A 16,158-nucleotide genomic window follows, 5' to 3' on the forward strand; every position below is an offset into this window, starting at 1 on the left:
TGGCTGCAGGGTGGTGCGACTCACCCTGGAGTGCCAGGAAAAAGCATTTGGGGATTGTGCAAGACTTACTATGGGATATCTAGGGGAAGAACCAAAGGCAGGGAAAGGGAAACATCAAGGCACCCTGCAGATGAAAAGCATGGGTAAAGAGAATGAAAAAAGGAAAAAAAGGGCCAGTCACATGTAAACAGCACTTTCCTGATCACCAGTCCATCCTGCCCTCTAATTAAATTCAATTTCTAACTATTTTTTATGCTGGGGGGGGGTCTCTCTATTCTACATGCATGTGTGTGTATGGAAGTCTAAGCGCCCACAACTGGACAGGGAACCACGAGTCACAGGGATCCACATGTCTGCCGAGCCAGCAACTGCAGAGACCAGACAGTGTGGAAGTCTCAGTGCCAGCAACTGGAGAAGGGGACACAGGGGTCCATGCGCCTGGAGTGTTGGTAACTGAAGAGACTAGTGCATGCATATTCTGTGTGGATGCATCTGCTGGCATGTGTGTAATCACCGGCAAGCATCAAGCTTGACTACAGTGAGTAGGGTAAGATGCTTGAGAGCCAGGTATTGAATGGCTGTAAGTCAGAATCAGCTGCTGGAGAGACCGGAGGATCTGAGAGAGGAGCTGCTGGGAAGACTGTAATGTCTGGGGGTCAGCTACTGGTAAGGTCACAGGCCTCAACCAGCAATGGAGAGACTTGCTCATGTCTCCATGAAGGAGGCAACAGGGAGGCCAGGGGATCTAGGCACTAGCTACCAGGTTCAGTGCATGTCTACAGCCAGTTCCTAGATGGATCCTCTGTGTGTGCACATGTGCATATGTCTGCAAAGCGAATCTGACTATCAGCAACTGGAGCAGGGTTGCAGGGCTCAGGCAGTCACAGGCCCAGGTACCAAAAACTTGTGAGACGGAGAACTAGGGGCCAGCTATCGGAATAGACTGTCCAAGGCCAGCTACTGGAGAAATCCATATTGCTCATTTGTATGTTTGTACATATGTATTTTGCACGAGTGGGCTTTGCCCTGAGTAGCCAGAGGGGAACAGGATGCAACTGCTGGTGTTGTATGGTTGCTTGAGTGCTGTTTTTTTCCCTCCCATGTTGACCTATGTAGCCAGCCATATATATAGGTATATACATACTGTGTGTATGTACTGGGAATACATGTTCAATCTTGATACTTGATAGACCTGGGGACATGGAGCTGCAGCAGCCTTGCATCTATCAGGCTACCAGAATCGGCAACTTCTATCAGCAAGTGAAAGATCATCAGATTAACTGAATCAGTTTTCAGAAGATGCCACTAAAAATCTAACAAGGCATTTATAGAGATGTATTTTTTTATGTAAGAAAAAATTTGTTGCAACAAGAATGCTTCACTCGTATCTATCACTACTAAGATTTACAACTGAAAAAGATCAAAGGCAAAACAGGACACCAGCTTGCCTGGCCATGGTTCAATAAATCTTCACCAGCCTTAGTAATTTAACTTCTAAAGCAAATCAGGAACAAGCAGTACTGTCTGAAATCAAGGCAGGTGGTAACTACAATGTATTTGTTAAATTATTCTCTTGCTTCCTGTTAAGTATCTACGCTGAGGCTCTCTTAATGCAGTTTTACAACACTGAAACCTGTACATGGAAAACCTGGAAAGTACTGTTTCAATATCAAAGATTTAATCTAATTTTTGAACCTACTGGACAAACAGAATGGCAAAAACCCCCACCCATTAACATTAAAAAAATTCGACTGATAAACGAAACTTCATTTGTATTCCATTTTAAAAAGATGTCCATTTCTCCGAATTGCAAAATTAAATCATCAGTTAGGGTATTTAGTGCAAGAAATTTGTGATGACATTTTCAAGATATTAGGCAATAGCATGTTTTGTTTCGTTTCCTTATCATCAAATCAGTATTTGATGGTGTTTAAATACAACCACTTCCAAAATTAGTGTCTTGTGCACCAATATTCACATATATAACACAAAAATAATTGAAAACCAGTGTATGAAAAATGAAGACTTGATGCTATGCAACACTTCAAGGGCCATTAAATTACAGTTAACAACATTTTTATCCCATGCAATACTTAAGCAATTTAAAGTGAGCAAAAAAAGGCCACAGTATACAACAGAGATGAAACCTCTAACTTCCACTTGATTTTCTTAAATGTAGAGAATCGAGATTAAAAGCTATCCCAACTCCCACAACTATCTGCAGATGGGCCAAGGAGCATTCAGAACAAATTAGCTTGTCGCTTTAAGACATTACATGTATTACGAGCAATACTATATCCTACATTTTGGAAGAAAAAGCTCTCTCCAGAAATTAAGAGACTTACAGCAATAAAGAACCCGTGGTTCAAATCTAACCAACATGATTCAAAACACAATTAGAGGTCTATGAACAGGACAGGACACATCCCAAGCCTTTTAAGAGCTCTGTGAACAGTAGATCCCCACACAGGTGAATATCCTCAGTCTGAAAAGAAACTTGTGCCACAGTAACACTGAAATGCCTAATGGGAGCACAAGTCCTGTGTCATTCAACTCTCCACTCCACAGGTTTAGTTCCAAGACCACAATTCTCAGAGGAGAAGGTGTAAGCAGGGAGGGGCACTTCTTACCATCAGTAATGTTATACTTGAGCCAGAGACCGAAGTTACAGTTAGAAAGAAGAGAAATTATGTAGAACAGAGAAAATTATTGGACTAACACTGTAATAGAAAATTCAACTTACAATCAAAACTAGAAGCAACAGAAATGGACAGGGAAGCCATTTTTGGAGGCGCATTCATACCTGTCAGTTGATGATGGGCTAAGAGCAGCTGGTGCCTCAGGTGGTTTTTCTGCTGGCTTCTCTTCTTTAGGTGAAGATTCACAAGCAGCTGCATCTGGTGCTGGTGGTGGAGGGACAGGAGCTGGCACAGGGGCAGCAGCAGGGATTGGTGCAGTGACTGGTGTGGGAGCTGCAGTTGTGGAGCTAATAGTGGTAGTAGCATTTGACTGCTGAGTCGCTCCAGCTGCTTTGGGCTATAGGAGGACAACAGAATTCAGACACAGCACAAAGCTCCTAAACCCATGCTTTCTACAGTCAACACATTGATTCAGTTCTGTTAAGACCATTTGTGTTTGACATTGCTGCCTCAACATCAAGTATAACATTAAAACATTGCAGGACGTTCAATCTATAATGTCTTTTATTGTGTTTAAACAGGCAACTGATAGTACCACTAAAGTACTTATTTAGACACCTAAGCAGTCACGCTATTTGAGTATGAAGTGAAATGCAAAGATAAGATCTAAATATTTATAGACCACAATACTCTAAACGTGAAAACAACCTTGTGTTTTACAAAAGCGTGTTTTTCAGAAGAAACTGAAACAGTTGTCAAAAGACACCTGACAAGCCTAACAAGCATAAGGTTTTCTCACCACTCAAATCTGGAAAAAAGTGATAGACAGAAATCATATTTCATTATGAATGCTATTTGCTGGAAAAGAAGATGCTAAAGAATTTGAACTTAACCTGCAACAAGTTTTACTTATGCACTCTTTACGCTCAAAGCACTACATAAATGAGTTCTGTTGTGAGCGCTAAAAATCCAGCAGAATCAAGGACTACCAAATCTACAGCAACAAATTAGAGTGGGAATACTTGCCTATAATTGTGATTTAATTTCACACCTCTTTTGGACACATGAATTTTGCTTGGATGCAGTATTAATCCCATTATGCAGAAATTACACTTTTCAGAATGCATGTAACTTGCAGCTGAGGTATGGAATTATGTTTTTGAAAGCTGTATCATTGTAGTCCCTTACCTACAAATAACCTTAAGGACTGACAAGGCTGACTCCCATATCTCTGCCTTACCAAGAGAAATATTTGAACTTTAACAAAACACAACTACTTATTCAAGGTGAATCACTTTCAGACAATGCTTGCTTAAACTAGGAAAAATGTTTCTTCTGCTATAAACAAAATGAAAGCTGTACTCTGAAATCCCATCCGCACCTCTTTCCTTGTACTGATAAATACCTCTTCTCCAGGCAGACCACAGACTAGAACGCTGTTTGTTCAGAATGACAGTTATGTTCAAACAGAAAATCTAATGAGCCAATACCAGATAGAAGTGAAGGGCAACTGAATATAGGCTTTCTTTGTCAGGAGGAGGACCTCTAACTCCAAAATTAACTTCATATCTCAAGCAAGAGATGAAGCCAGTCTTATTGAGATCCCAAGGGTCTGGAATGCCTAGAAAATCAGAGGCTTGATTCCCAGAAGCAATCTAGTGACTGGTTAAGAGGAGAGAGACTTCAAATACGTGTCACAGTCATTCCTGTTCATTTGCCACTGCCGTCATTCAAAACTCACAGGTTTGTTAATTGGCATATGTATCCTTTCTTTACTGGTTTAGGCTGTTGAGCTTGACAAAAGAAACAGCCATGAGTTTTGAAAAGCAACATGGCAACACTGGAAGAGTTCTGTATAGAGGGTTTAGTAACAAACTATCTAGGTTTCCTTCTTCCTTTTAATAGTATCACTAGAAAAATAACACAGAAAGACAAGAAAAAGAAACAGTAAAATCAGCCACTGGCAAATTTTTTCTTTGATGTAAACATTCAGCACAGAATAGCAACAACAATCAGCACAGGCAAACTAGGACTGTGAAGCAGTATTTCCTATCTATTCGCACAAGCACTTATTTTTACTGTTGACTAAAACTTTCACATGATCACATTCCACTGGTTTTAAGGATAGGCATATACAATCACTCACCACAACGAAAATGCAATTTCCTTTTCAAAAATAAGAACTACTCACTTTTGTCACCATAACCACCACAAAGTTCTTCTCATCTATTTTGTATTCTTTAAGAGCAGTATCATCATTAAGGATTTTACCTGGCAAATTAAACAGATACAAATTAAGAAGCTATTTAATAGATCATTAGATGATCTTGGGATTCCCTCATATAAACACAGTTCCATAAAAAACAGAAAAAACACATTTTATGTAGATTTATAAACGTTAATAACCCTACAAAAAGCGTTTCGGCTATTAAGCTTTGGCAGTAGAGCTACAAGTAATTTTCCTCCTATGATGTCCACAGTACTAGTTGGCTTGAAGGCTGTTGCCATAAGTGTTGAAGATGCTTCAAATCATTTAAAACAGAAGCATTAAATCTAGAGAAAGATTTATTGGACCTTTAACACAGACACAAGTAATGTAGAGGAAAGGCTTTAGCATACAGTAAGCTTAACTGAATAACTTATGCCTCCTTACACACTCTAGACACAGTAAGAAAATTCCCTCCTGCTTATCTTCTGTTTGCCCTTCAGATGTAGTAAACTATCTACAGTTCCCTGCCACAGACTAAGTTTATCTGCATTAGATAAGTTTGTGACTTTGCAATTTTAACAATTCATTCTTGAAAGAAGGCTAAAGCATTAGAAAAAGCTAGAACCATTCCATATCCTGCTACTTTGACAGAAGGATGAAAAAAAAATTATCAGACAAAACCAGAAACATGTTTGTTATACTACCACTTCAGATGTTTCACAAGCAGAGATGGTACTGTGGCAAAGCAGATTTGCCTCATGTCTACAAGAACTCAGAAACATATTAAACCACACAGACTTTTTTTTTTTGATAAGCTGATTTAGAGGCAGTACCACAAATCAGAAAATTAAGTCTCTATTTCAGTGAGTTTTATAGCACCTACTTCTACTACAGAATTTTCAGGAAATATTTTACGATTTTAATTGATTCATTTTCTGAAGATGTGCCAAGGACTGCTTCCCCATTTCAAGAAGAAAATACACATTTTCATAACTGTTCTCAGTGCTAGTGGAATACACCACTTAACTGTAACTGGCAGGACACATCTTTATCCTGATGATCGCAAGGAAATCAAGTAATGCACACGCATTATGGCACTTGGAACACAAATGAGGTGGCACTGTCCTGCTCTCTACTGGTTCCACCAGTCCTGCAGGTCAAATCCTCAAGAATGTATTATATGTACTGTAGTGGTAGTAATACCTGTAGCAGATGGTGCAGCATCTGACTCAGAACCTACGTAGGTTTATTTACAATTTTCTGGTTTATAGGCACTTTGGAGAAGAAGCTTGCACAATGTATATATGCAGACATCTGAGAAGATATCTCAGAACACACCACTCTCAGGGTTTCTACACTTTACCCTAATACAGTTGACAACACAACAGATCTACCTCACCGCTGATTAGCATAATCTTTTTTTAAAGAAACTTGCATTTTTAATAACAAATGGTATACTTTTCATCTGGTTCAGTTGGGGTATCACTCTGCTTTACCAAACTATCAAAATTCTAAAGCTCATTTTAATCAAAGTAAAAATGTCATCAATACACCCTTGTTGTATCTCTTGCCCAAGAAAAAAATACAATCAATCTTTTGATAGTCTTCTATTCTAAATCTTATCTCCTACACTTCCTACTGCTTGTGAGGATTATACAATGCTGTAGACAAATTCTGGCTTCTGAAAATACTCGTCACATCATATGATCTTACACAACCCTTGATTTTTTTAATCACAGAAACATAATATTAAGAGTGTCATGCAATTATACATATTGCACAAGGCCTTCTGCCTTGTTCATTTTTCTTTATTATACGTGCAACTTTTACCTTCACTGTGCATTCCCTTCACTGAAGTACACGGGACATAAAACTTGCTAAGAAACATAGTCCTGAGGAGTCCGTACAAACACGGAGAGATTCCTGACCTCTCTTCCATTAGCATCTTTCTGTCGTGATCAGTGGCTTTAGCTTATTAGAAGTAGAAAACCAATACTGTTTACAAAGCAGTACCTCGAAGAAGTAAAAAGACCAAAGTTTCTTTCAAACACAGTTTGAGAGGAAAAAGCACTAGAGGGGGTATTGGAATAGAACTTTTTAAGTTCTGACATGAAGTGAGAACAAAAAGATGGATCTGTGTATTAGTGCCAGAATGGACCAGCCAGGTAGAAAACAGTAAAAAAGTATCGCCAAAAAAAATTCTAACTGTGTTAGCTCAAATAAAGTAACTTCATGTCTTTATCTGATATTTTTGCTAGCACATAATACATGTTTCTAGTGACAGAGCTTAAAAGCATTGAGATAGCAAGGATTTTGTGGTAGGTTTCTTTTGTTAATACAAAAGAAATAATCTGATTTTTAATCCTCTGAGGTATATACATGAACACTTCAGCTATACACAGCATAAACTGAACAAGAGTTAACCCATGAGATGTGATCTGCTTAAATCCTGTCTTCTTGTAGCAAAAGCCATTTCTACTTCATCTAGCATACTCCACACAGGATTAAAGCTGTTAGCATATCATGCTATAAGAGCAAAGATAATAACATGTACTAAAACCTGAAAAATTCTTATTCAAAATTAAGAGGTCCCTTTGACAATGACGTTTGGTGGTGGTTTGTTTTTGTGTTGGTTTTTTTTTTAACCTGTTTGCGTTTCAGTACTTACAACCTTCAGAAGACTTAACATTCACAACAAAGTCAAGAAGAACATAAAAAATAAGGTAGATTCAGATATAGTATCTTCAGAATATCCATTACCTGCATAAATTAGTTTTTGGCCAGCTACTGGAAAAGCATCTTTCCCCCTTTCTGATTCAATCTTCTCTTTCAGTGCCTTCACCTAAAGCACAGAAACAGAAAGAAAAAGAAGTTTCACAATACAAACCTAATAAGTATGCTTTGTTCTAAGTTTTAAATACTAAAAAGTAGTTTTCAGTCATGTGTTGATTATGTCAAGTACATCAGTCTTCCAAAGACGTAATTGTAACCACTTGCAGAGCAACACGTTCCCTTCCCAAATAATCTCTCGCGCTTAATCAAATCAGGTAAGTAATTTCTCCATGAGAAGTCTTTAAGTATGAGGCTACAACACAGTGAAAAATAGAGAAATTTGGGCAAAAAATGCTTTTATCTACTGACCCATTTCCTCTCCCTGTTCCTTCTCTGAATGCAAGGGGTACACATGCTATACACAGCTGACGGCTTTCTTCATCACAATGACTCTTCAGGGAATGCCTGTTTTTTTGGTAAGGTCACCATGACATTCGATTTAACTCACTGGAATGACTTGAGGGCTTGATATGCAAAGACCTGGGGAAACCGTCCAGTTTTTCTTTTTATATAAGTAGTTTTCAACTCTGTCCCCTCCCCCATAATTTTTGGAGCTTTGCATAGCATTTTTAAGCCTACACATGAAAGCGTTTTGCCTTTTTTACTTGCTTACGCAGAGCGCTGAAATACAGTCCACACTTTCAGAGCACCACATACAATAGCTCAAATGACACTGTGTCAGTTATCATGTATCAGAATGCCTGTATTCTCCAGAAAGACTGCGTAACACTATCCTGAAGAGATAAAGGATGTTCCTGTAGAAGCATTTCTGTACTGATACATTGGAAACCATGTTTTAAGACAAACTGCCTGTATACAAACATTCATTCTTCTTGCTTCCTGACAGACACTCCTAATATCCGTAAAAAAAAGACAACTGATCTGTTATGAACTTATTACTACAAACTAACTCCATCTTCTAAAGTGTTTTTTTCCTGAACATTCAGAAGCTTTTTTCATGAAATGCTGCAACTGAGATGCACATACCTAGCAATTTAACCAGCTAAGCACATGAAAATGCATTTATCTTGACAGCTTAATCTGACTGGCAACTACTTGTGCCAGGTAGCTGTAGTTATTACCATTTTATGTTAATTTTTAAAGCTGTAGCTCACTATTAGGGTTGCTTGAGTAGTAAATACACTGAAACAGTATTTTCAGGTGCTAAATGGTAAATATTTACTGAGAAGTTGAGCTTTGTGATTCTCAACGTAATTAAAATCTGTCATCCACTTCACATGCCAGTCATCCTTCCTGGCTTCACTTCATTCTTCTGTTAATGATGTCTTAGACGTTTGTGTTGCCTTTCCCCTTTTCCTTCATTGGTCCCCTTGTTTCTTCTCCCTCTTCCTCTCAGATTTTATTTCCATGTTTCTTTATCAATCTCTTTACCAGGCTAATCCTTTCAGTTTGGATGTTTGGTCTAAAAGGGATGAACCAAACTTTAACACTCAAAATGGAGCTGCATCTTTTCAGCAGTATATATAAAATGGAGTGTTTGTTTTACCAGGCCTCATGATCCAGCAAAGGAGGCCTGCAGAATCAAACCTCTTCTCTAAGCTTACACCTGATGTAGGTGATTAAATCACTAGCCACACAAGGATACAGAAGACAACGTATGAGTTCCCTCTATGGGACTACACCAAAACAGGAAGCCAACTCTTTTTTCCCTCAGCAGATGGAGGAAAGATGGTCTTGGTATTTGTATTATACATGCCATCCCAGCACCTGCCAAAAGCTTTAGCATCAGTCTCCAGCCAGTCAGTTGCTTTTCCACAGCAAAACTAACAGCAGTTCACTGCCATCCGTAAGTCTTCAGGAAGGGTCAAACCATTACTCATGTTAATAATAATTTGCTGATAGCATCATCATTCTCATGCACTTACTTTACAAAAGTCTGTTCTATCTCTGGATTTACATTTATTTTAAAAGAATATTTCCTTGAAAACTAAAAATCTAGTTTGTGAATTCCTCCCCAATTATTACTTAAGGCTAGAAGTCACTCACCTTACACTTGAACAGTCTCCTTAGGCAATGGATAAGCCATCACGTAGTTTTTCCTGAACTTTAAAGTATTGGAGACTTTGGGCAACTCCCGTTAAGTGTCCGGCACCCCCTAGACCAAATTAACCCCCTGAATCATGTTAAAAGCCTGTTATGTTTTCAAATGCCTACTTTTTAACACACTGCTTATCTATTCATATATTTATGCACTTGTACTAATCACTCAAAGACGAGGTCTCAAAGCTGCTTCTTTCATTCACAGTCACCATATTTCTCACAGATTTGTAACAAATATTGTAATGTGATTAGCAGGTATAATCTATTTTGAGGGAGAAAATTAAGGCTTATTTCATGTTCGCTGCACTCAATCAAGCTACTGGTTTCAAATGTCTGCTTTGTCTTCCTCACGTTTTAGTGTTTGAGTTTTATTCCAGACTACAGTCTTTTTCCTACAAGGAACAAAACCAAAATCTGTTCTCTCAAATAAAAATATCTGAACAGCTAAATGTGGTCATTTAGGTCAGGACACACTAAACGCCCATGTTAATCACTACACAATAATAGGATCCATGTGAAGGAACCAAGATATTTACTGTAGTAAAATACTGACAGTAAAATTCCAACAATCCTTTTGCCTTTGCTGTCCACCTCGTGTACAGTGCTTCCCCATACTATGATGTGATTTATGCTGCCCTGTTCCAAAACCTACTGTATAAGTCTGCGACAAATGACAGGCCTATGCTTTCATCCCTTTGGCAGGCGGCACTCCTCTCCAGACATAGGCAAACTGCACTTCACACTATGGGGCCAAGGGAATTGAGAAAAAATGTATTAGTTATTGTCGTGGTTTAACCTAGCAAGCAGCCAAATACCACGCAGCCGCTCACTCACTCCCCCCACCCCCAGCAAGACGGGGAGAGAACTGGAAGGGCAAGAGTGAGAAAAACTTGTGGGTTGAGATAAAGACAGTTTAATAGAATAAAAAAGGGAAAACAATAATGATAATGATAGAATATACAAAATGAGTGATGCACAATGCAATTGCTCACCACCCGCGTTGACCGATAATGAAGTAGCGATCACTACTTCCTGGATCACGCCTACCATTCATATACTGAGCATGACATCACATGGTATGGAGTACCCCGTTGGCCAGCTGGGCTGGCTGTCCTAATAACGTTCCCTCCCCTCTTGTGTACCTAGCTCAGTCAGAAGGGCATGGGAGCTGCCCTTGGACTAGGAGGGTACTTAGCAACAACTGAAAACATCAGCGTGTCATCAACATTCTCCTCATACTAAATCCAAAACACAGCACCAGGAAGAAATTTAACCCTATCCCAGCCAAAACCAGGACAGTTATGATGATGGGTGAACAACAAGCAGTATTCATAGAATCATAGAATAGTTTGGGTTGTAAGGGACCTTGAAAGGTCACCTAGCCCAACCCCCCTGCCATGGGCAGGGACATCTTGAACTAGATCAGGCTGCTGAGAGACCCCGTTTCCAGGGATGGGGCATCTACCACCTCTCTGGGCAACCTGTTCCAGTGTTTCACCACCCTCACTGTAAAAAATTTCTTCCTTATATCTAGTCTAAATCTACCCTCTTTTAGTTTAAAACCATTACCCCTTGTCCTATTGCAACAGGCCCTACTAAAAAGTCTGTCCCCATCTTTCTTATAAGCCCCCTTTAAGTATTGAAAGGCTGCAATAAGATCTCCCCGAAGCCTTCTCTTCTCCAGGCTGATCAACCCCAAATCTCTGTGTCTTTCCTCACAGGCAAGGTGTTCCAGCCCTCCGATCATTTTGTGGCCCTCCTCTGGATCTGCTCCAACTGGTCCATGCCTTTCCTGTACTGAGGGCTCCAGAGCTGGACGCAGTACTCCAGGTGGGGTCTCACCAGAGCAGAGTAGAGGGGCAGAATCACCTCCCTCGACCTGCTGGACACGCTTCTTTTAATGCAGCACAGGATATGGTTGGCCGTCTGGGCTGCAAGCACACATTGCTGGCTCATGTCCAGCTTTTTGTCCACCAGTACCCCCAAGTGCTTCTCCTCAGGGCTGCTCTCATTTCATTCTCTGCCCAGTATTTGTGCTTGGGATTGCCCCAACCCATGTGCACAACCTTGCACTGGGCTGTTTTGAACCTCATATGGTTCACATGGGCCCACCTCTCAGGCTTGTCCAGGTGCCTCTGGATGGCATCCCGTCCCTCAGGTGTGTCGACCACACCACTCAGCTTGGTGTCATCTCCAAACTTGCTGAGGGTGCACTCAATCCCACTGTCTATGTCACTGATGAAGACACTAAACACCACTGGTCCCAATACACAATATGGGCCCCTGGGGGATACCACTCATCACTGATCTCCATATGGACATCGAGCTGTTCACCACTACTCTCTGGATGCGAACATCCAGCCAATTCTTTATCCACCAGTCTACCCTGCGCCCCTCCTTCCTCGCCTGTCCCTTCTGAACAGCCTGTAGCCACTGATAGCTGCACTCCAGTCACGGGATTCATCCCACCAAGTTTCAGTGATGGCAACTAGGTTGTAGCTTTCTCACAGCACGGTGGCTTCCAGCTCCTCCTGTTTGTTGCCCATGCTGCGCGCGTTTGTGTAATTATTTCAATTATTTCACTGGTTTTATCTCAATCTGGGAGTTTTCCTACTTGTGCCCTCCCGATTCTCCCCCCCATCCCACCGCCACCGCAGGCGGGGGTGAGCAAGCGGCTGCGTGGGGTTTATTTGCTGGCTGGGGTTAAACCACGACAGGCTTCATCACCAGCCACATGGAAGAGCAATAATGGGTAATAGCCTGAGGGCTGCACCAGGCTAGGAAGTTTCCCAGTGATGTTCTTAACCCAGGCCCCAGGGAGGCAGCAGACTTCACTAAGAGGGACTCCCTTCTGTTCCCCTCAGAAGGGAGTCACCTACAACTATAACCCGTCTTTTCTTCCTCAAGAAGTTGGTCTTGACACGGGGGGTAGGCCTTTCTGACCTTGGCAACACCTCTGGTGTAGATGGACCATCATCCACATCATCCATTGACTGACCTTCCACATCCAAAGCCTCACAGCTGTTGTACAGAGGCACACGGGAAGGCGAGGTAGGCAACAAGGGGGTTCATCTGCCACCCTAAGCGTGGACTTGCCTCCATTCATTCCTTTCCTTTAAGCTACTGCCTTCTGCCTGGTGGGGGGAGGATACTGGATCCCCTTGATCTTGGTGGCTGTTCCTGTTTCTGTCTCAAGGAGGGCAGAGCATGGTACCACCAGTCTCTCTCAGAGACTCCCTGATGCTCCTTAACCTTTCTTCTTCCTCTCGTAGCTCTGCCACCAAGCTGAGCAGATCATCCACTTGGTCACACATCACAAAGCTGTTCTCACTACTGCCATCCATCACTAGTGAAAGGCTCTGGCACACCCTGCAGCCTGAGACCCGGATGGCTGCATGTTTGAGGGGCTCTGTCTGGGTTGCCACATCCATCCTGGCGAGTGCAGAGGACAGCTTTCTGCTGGGTGGATACCATAACTAAGCTCCTTCTGAGAGGGTGATGACTATAAACTGAAGTCACATCTTGAGCTGGTAGGGTGACAACACCCTTCCTGCGTGCCCTTCCATGTGAACTGCTGCGCCACGCTCTGTTTGCCCACTCTGGTCGCAGTGCTGCTGGTTGCTAGCACTGCCTAGGCTGCTTTCTATAGGTGTGGTGGTGGCTGCCGCTGCTCTGGCAATGCCCAGGCCTCGTCAGCATCTCCTGTGAGAGTTGCCGGCTCCTGGAGGGTCTCTCCGCTGCCCTGGCATTTCCCTGGCTCAGGAAACCCCCCTGCATGCCATGCTGCTCCACTGCAGATCAGGCCAGCTCCAGAGCAGCTCCCTTCAGCTTCAAGTTTATACTGTAGTTCTAGCACATCTGGTACTGCCGCACTGGAGGGTGCTGTTACCTCACATTCAAACCTTAATAGCATACAGTTAATATCCAATCCCCATTGGGTTTTCACACAAGTTAGACACAGTTGTTGAAGGGTGAATGAATTCATGCAACCACCTCTTGACTTTCGAGTTCTTTGATATGACCATGTATGGGACAAAGTGAATCTCTGTTGGTCCAGTATTGTAATCGGTGCTCCATTTGAGCTGCAGCCAGCATTAATCAAAGTGATACTTGTAGTTCTACTACTAATGCTCCTTCTAAGAGGTCAGACAGTTGAGGTATCAAAGGGGTATCATTACTCACTTCCACTGTGGCAATGCTAAATACTTAACGTGCTCGTGGATCCTTAAAATATCTGTTCCTCAAAAAAGTCAGTGCCCAAGATGCAAAGGTAAGTCCCATTACAACATCATGAGGTTTACAGCTTCCTTTAGTGAGACTGAATTCAGCTTCTACTACATGCAGCTTCTGCTGGCCTATATAGAGTAGTAGTTAATGTTAACTTACCTATGAGTTACTGTTATCCTATATGCACTATTAATACACAAGCTCCAGTGGGAGTACTGCATGCATTGCCTGCTAGACTCCTACCCCAAGCATGAACCGTCAGGTTCCACAAGATAACACCCGGGAAAACTAACTCAGCAGCCACAGGCAGTCTCAGCCTTGTGGACGTTCAGAAGACTGCACTTCAGCTGCAGAATCCCCTTCCACAGTCCAAAAACCACCTTTGGATCCCACTCCTGGCATCATTTTTATTAATGTAGCGGTTTAGGTCAGGACAGACTAAACACATACGTTAACTACTATGCAATAATTGGATCCATCTGAAGGGGTTTGGTAGGTATTACCTCCGTGAAGTAGTTCTTATGCAAATAACACTACGAAGTTAAGTGAAAGCAGTCATCTCTGCTTCCCCTTTGCTTTCTGACAGGAGTAGGTCTGCGAGCAGTCAGGAGGAACAGCGTGCTGAGTCACTGGTGCCAGCTGCCTTTGCTTGGAGCATGGTGACCCCGGCTGTGCAAGCTTGATCAAAGGCATCTAGAGGTCTTCCACAGCCAGATGTCACGAACCACAGTGGTACTGAACATAGGAACAAACTACACATTTCCTCCTCAAAGAACAGCGGCAATCTTTGGCTAAAGCCTGCCAATACAGTGGCCGTGATTAGCTTCTTAAAGGAATTAGAAAAAAATGGAAATGCTGAAGAAAGAAGGCCGTTAGAGTTTTCAGTACTGGTCATCTTTATTCTCTGTACTTGCCATATACGTCAGTCAGTTTAAGAATAGGTCATACACTAAATTCAAACACAAATTACTGCAGTTCTCCAAGACATTTCTCCAGCTGACAGTACAAAAGTCTAAAACAAACTTAAGCTTAACATACCTCAGCTAATTTACAGTATTTTGCTAACTATATCCAATATATAGACTATATAACTATAGACACACTGCCACCTGCAAAGGCGAAGATCATTAACGTAGGCCTCTCATTCACTCTACTGTAAACTCTACTTGCCATTCCAAGATATCTAATGTGTTTTGGTGATTCACAGTAACTTAACACATCATGAGCTCCAGATTATTAATTAAAAATTCTGTCATACAGTTCAAGTTGTTCCTCTAAAACTGAAAACATAGAAAATAGTCAAATAACTTCCAGAAAATACATTTCAGAACATTGTTTAACTGTTTTATACAGAATAGTAATTTACATAAGGGAATCTGTCATATCTCAAATGAATTCACTTAAGTGATCATATCTGTTCAAAGGAGCAAACGAGAAGGACTTCTACTTAAGCCAACTCTTAACTACTATAGCTTGAATCTGCAAGAGAATGCAGCCAGCTGCTGATGTCAGCATACTCCTGTTAGAGGCAGAAGTTCAAGAAACACTCAGGCTAAAATAAGTTTTTATAAACACTGCCTGCCTGTTCTTTTGGCTTATATCACTGCCTAGCCTAAGAGGCCAGAAACACTTCATTTGCAGAAGACACAATACTAATTCTCAGAATAAAAAAGGAATAGATAACATCAGATGCATGTTACTGTTAAATTGGATGTTAGTGGCACAAAATTTCCTCTTGCAGTTCTAACTGGAGTAACTGAAGACTTAGCATCCACTAACAAGAAGATACCCGTGCCCTTAATTCTGCCAACAGAAAAGAATACCTAAGAGAGCTCCCTAAAAAACATGTGTGTCACCAGACAGGTACGTCTTCATTTATATTTAAACTGTAAATGCTCTTTTCCAAGAGAAGAGGGGAAAAAAAAAAAAAGAGAAGCCCTCTCACTGCTCTTCAGAAAGGCAGCTGCATCTTCCAGCTAGTGGCACAGTGAGCTGCTGAAAAGAGCAAGATCCTAAACTTTGCCTCTAGCAAATAGGTCGCTGAGAATCTAGACTTCAGCATCACCACCAGTTCAGGGTTATTAAGTGAAAATTAATTTCAGGAAAACACACCCAACACATTGATCTGTCAAACTTAGAAAGCAGGCTTAAGATATACAGTCAACCTCTGCATCCATAACATTATGACAT

At 41.4% G+C, this 16,158-nt stretch overlaps 1 protein-coding gene across 1 annotated transcript in view; it reads right to left on the reverse strand.

Moving 5' to 3' along the window:
* The window catches only part of RAD23B (RAD23 homolog B (S. cerevisiae)), a 21,351-nt gene extending 13,667 nt beyond the window's left edge, over positions 1-7,684 (reverse strand). The window contains exons 1-3 of the mRNA XM_009581475.1: positions 7,609-7,684; positions 4,831-4,910; positions 2,804-3,036 (exon numbers count right to left, since the gene is read on the reverse strand). Coding sequence (XP_009579770.1) covers positions 2,804-3,036; positions 4,831-4,842 — 245 coding nt within the window. The 5' untranslated portion in view covers positions 4,843-4,910; positions 7,609-7,684. The remainder of the gene's footprint in view (positions 1-2,803; positions 3,037-4,830; positions 4,911-7,608) is intronic.
* Positions 7,685-16,158: the final 8,474 nt, after the last annotated feature.

Source organism: Fulmarus glacialis, unplaced genomic scaffold (genome assembly GCF_000690835.1).
Source record: "Fulmarus glacialis isolate BGI_N327 unplaced genomic scaffold, ASM69083v1 scaffold7677, whole genome shotgun sequence".
Lineage (NCBI taxonomy): Eukaryota > Metazoa > Chordata > Aves > Procellariiformes > Procellariidae > Fulmarus > Fulmarus glacialis.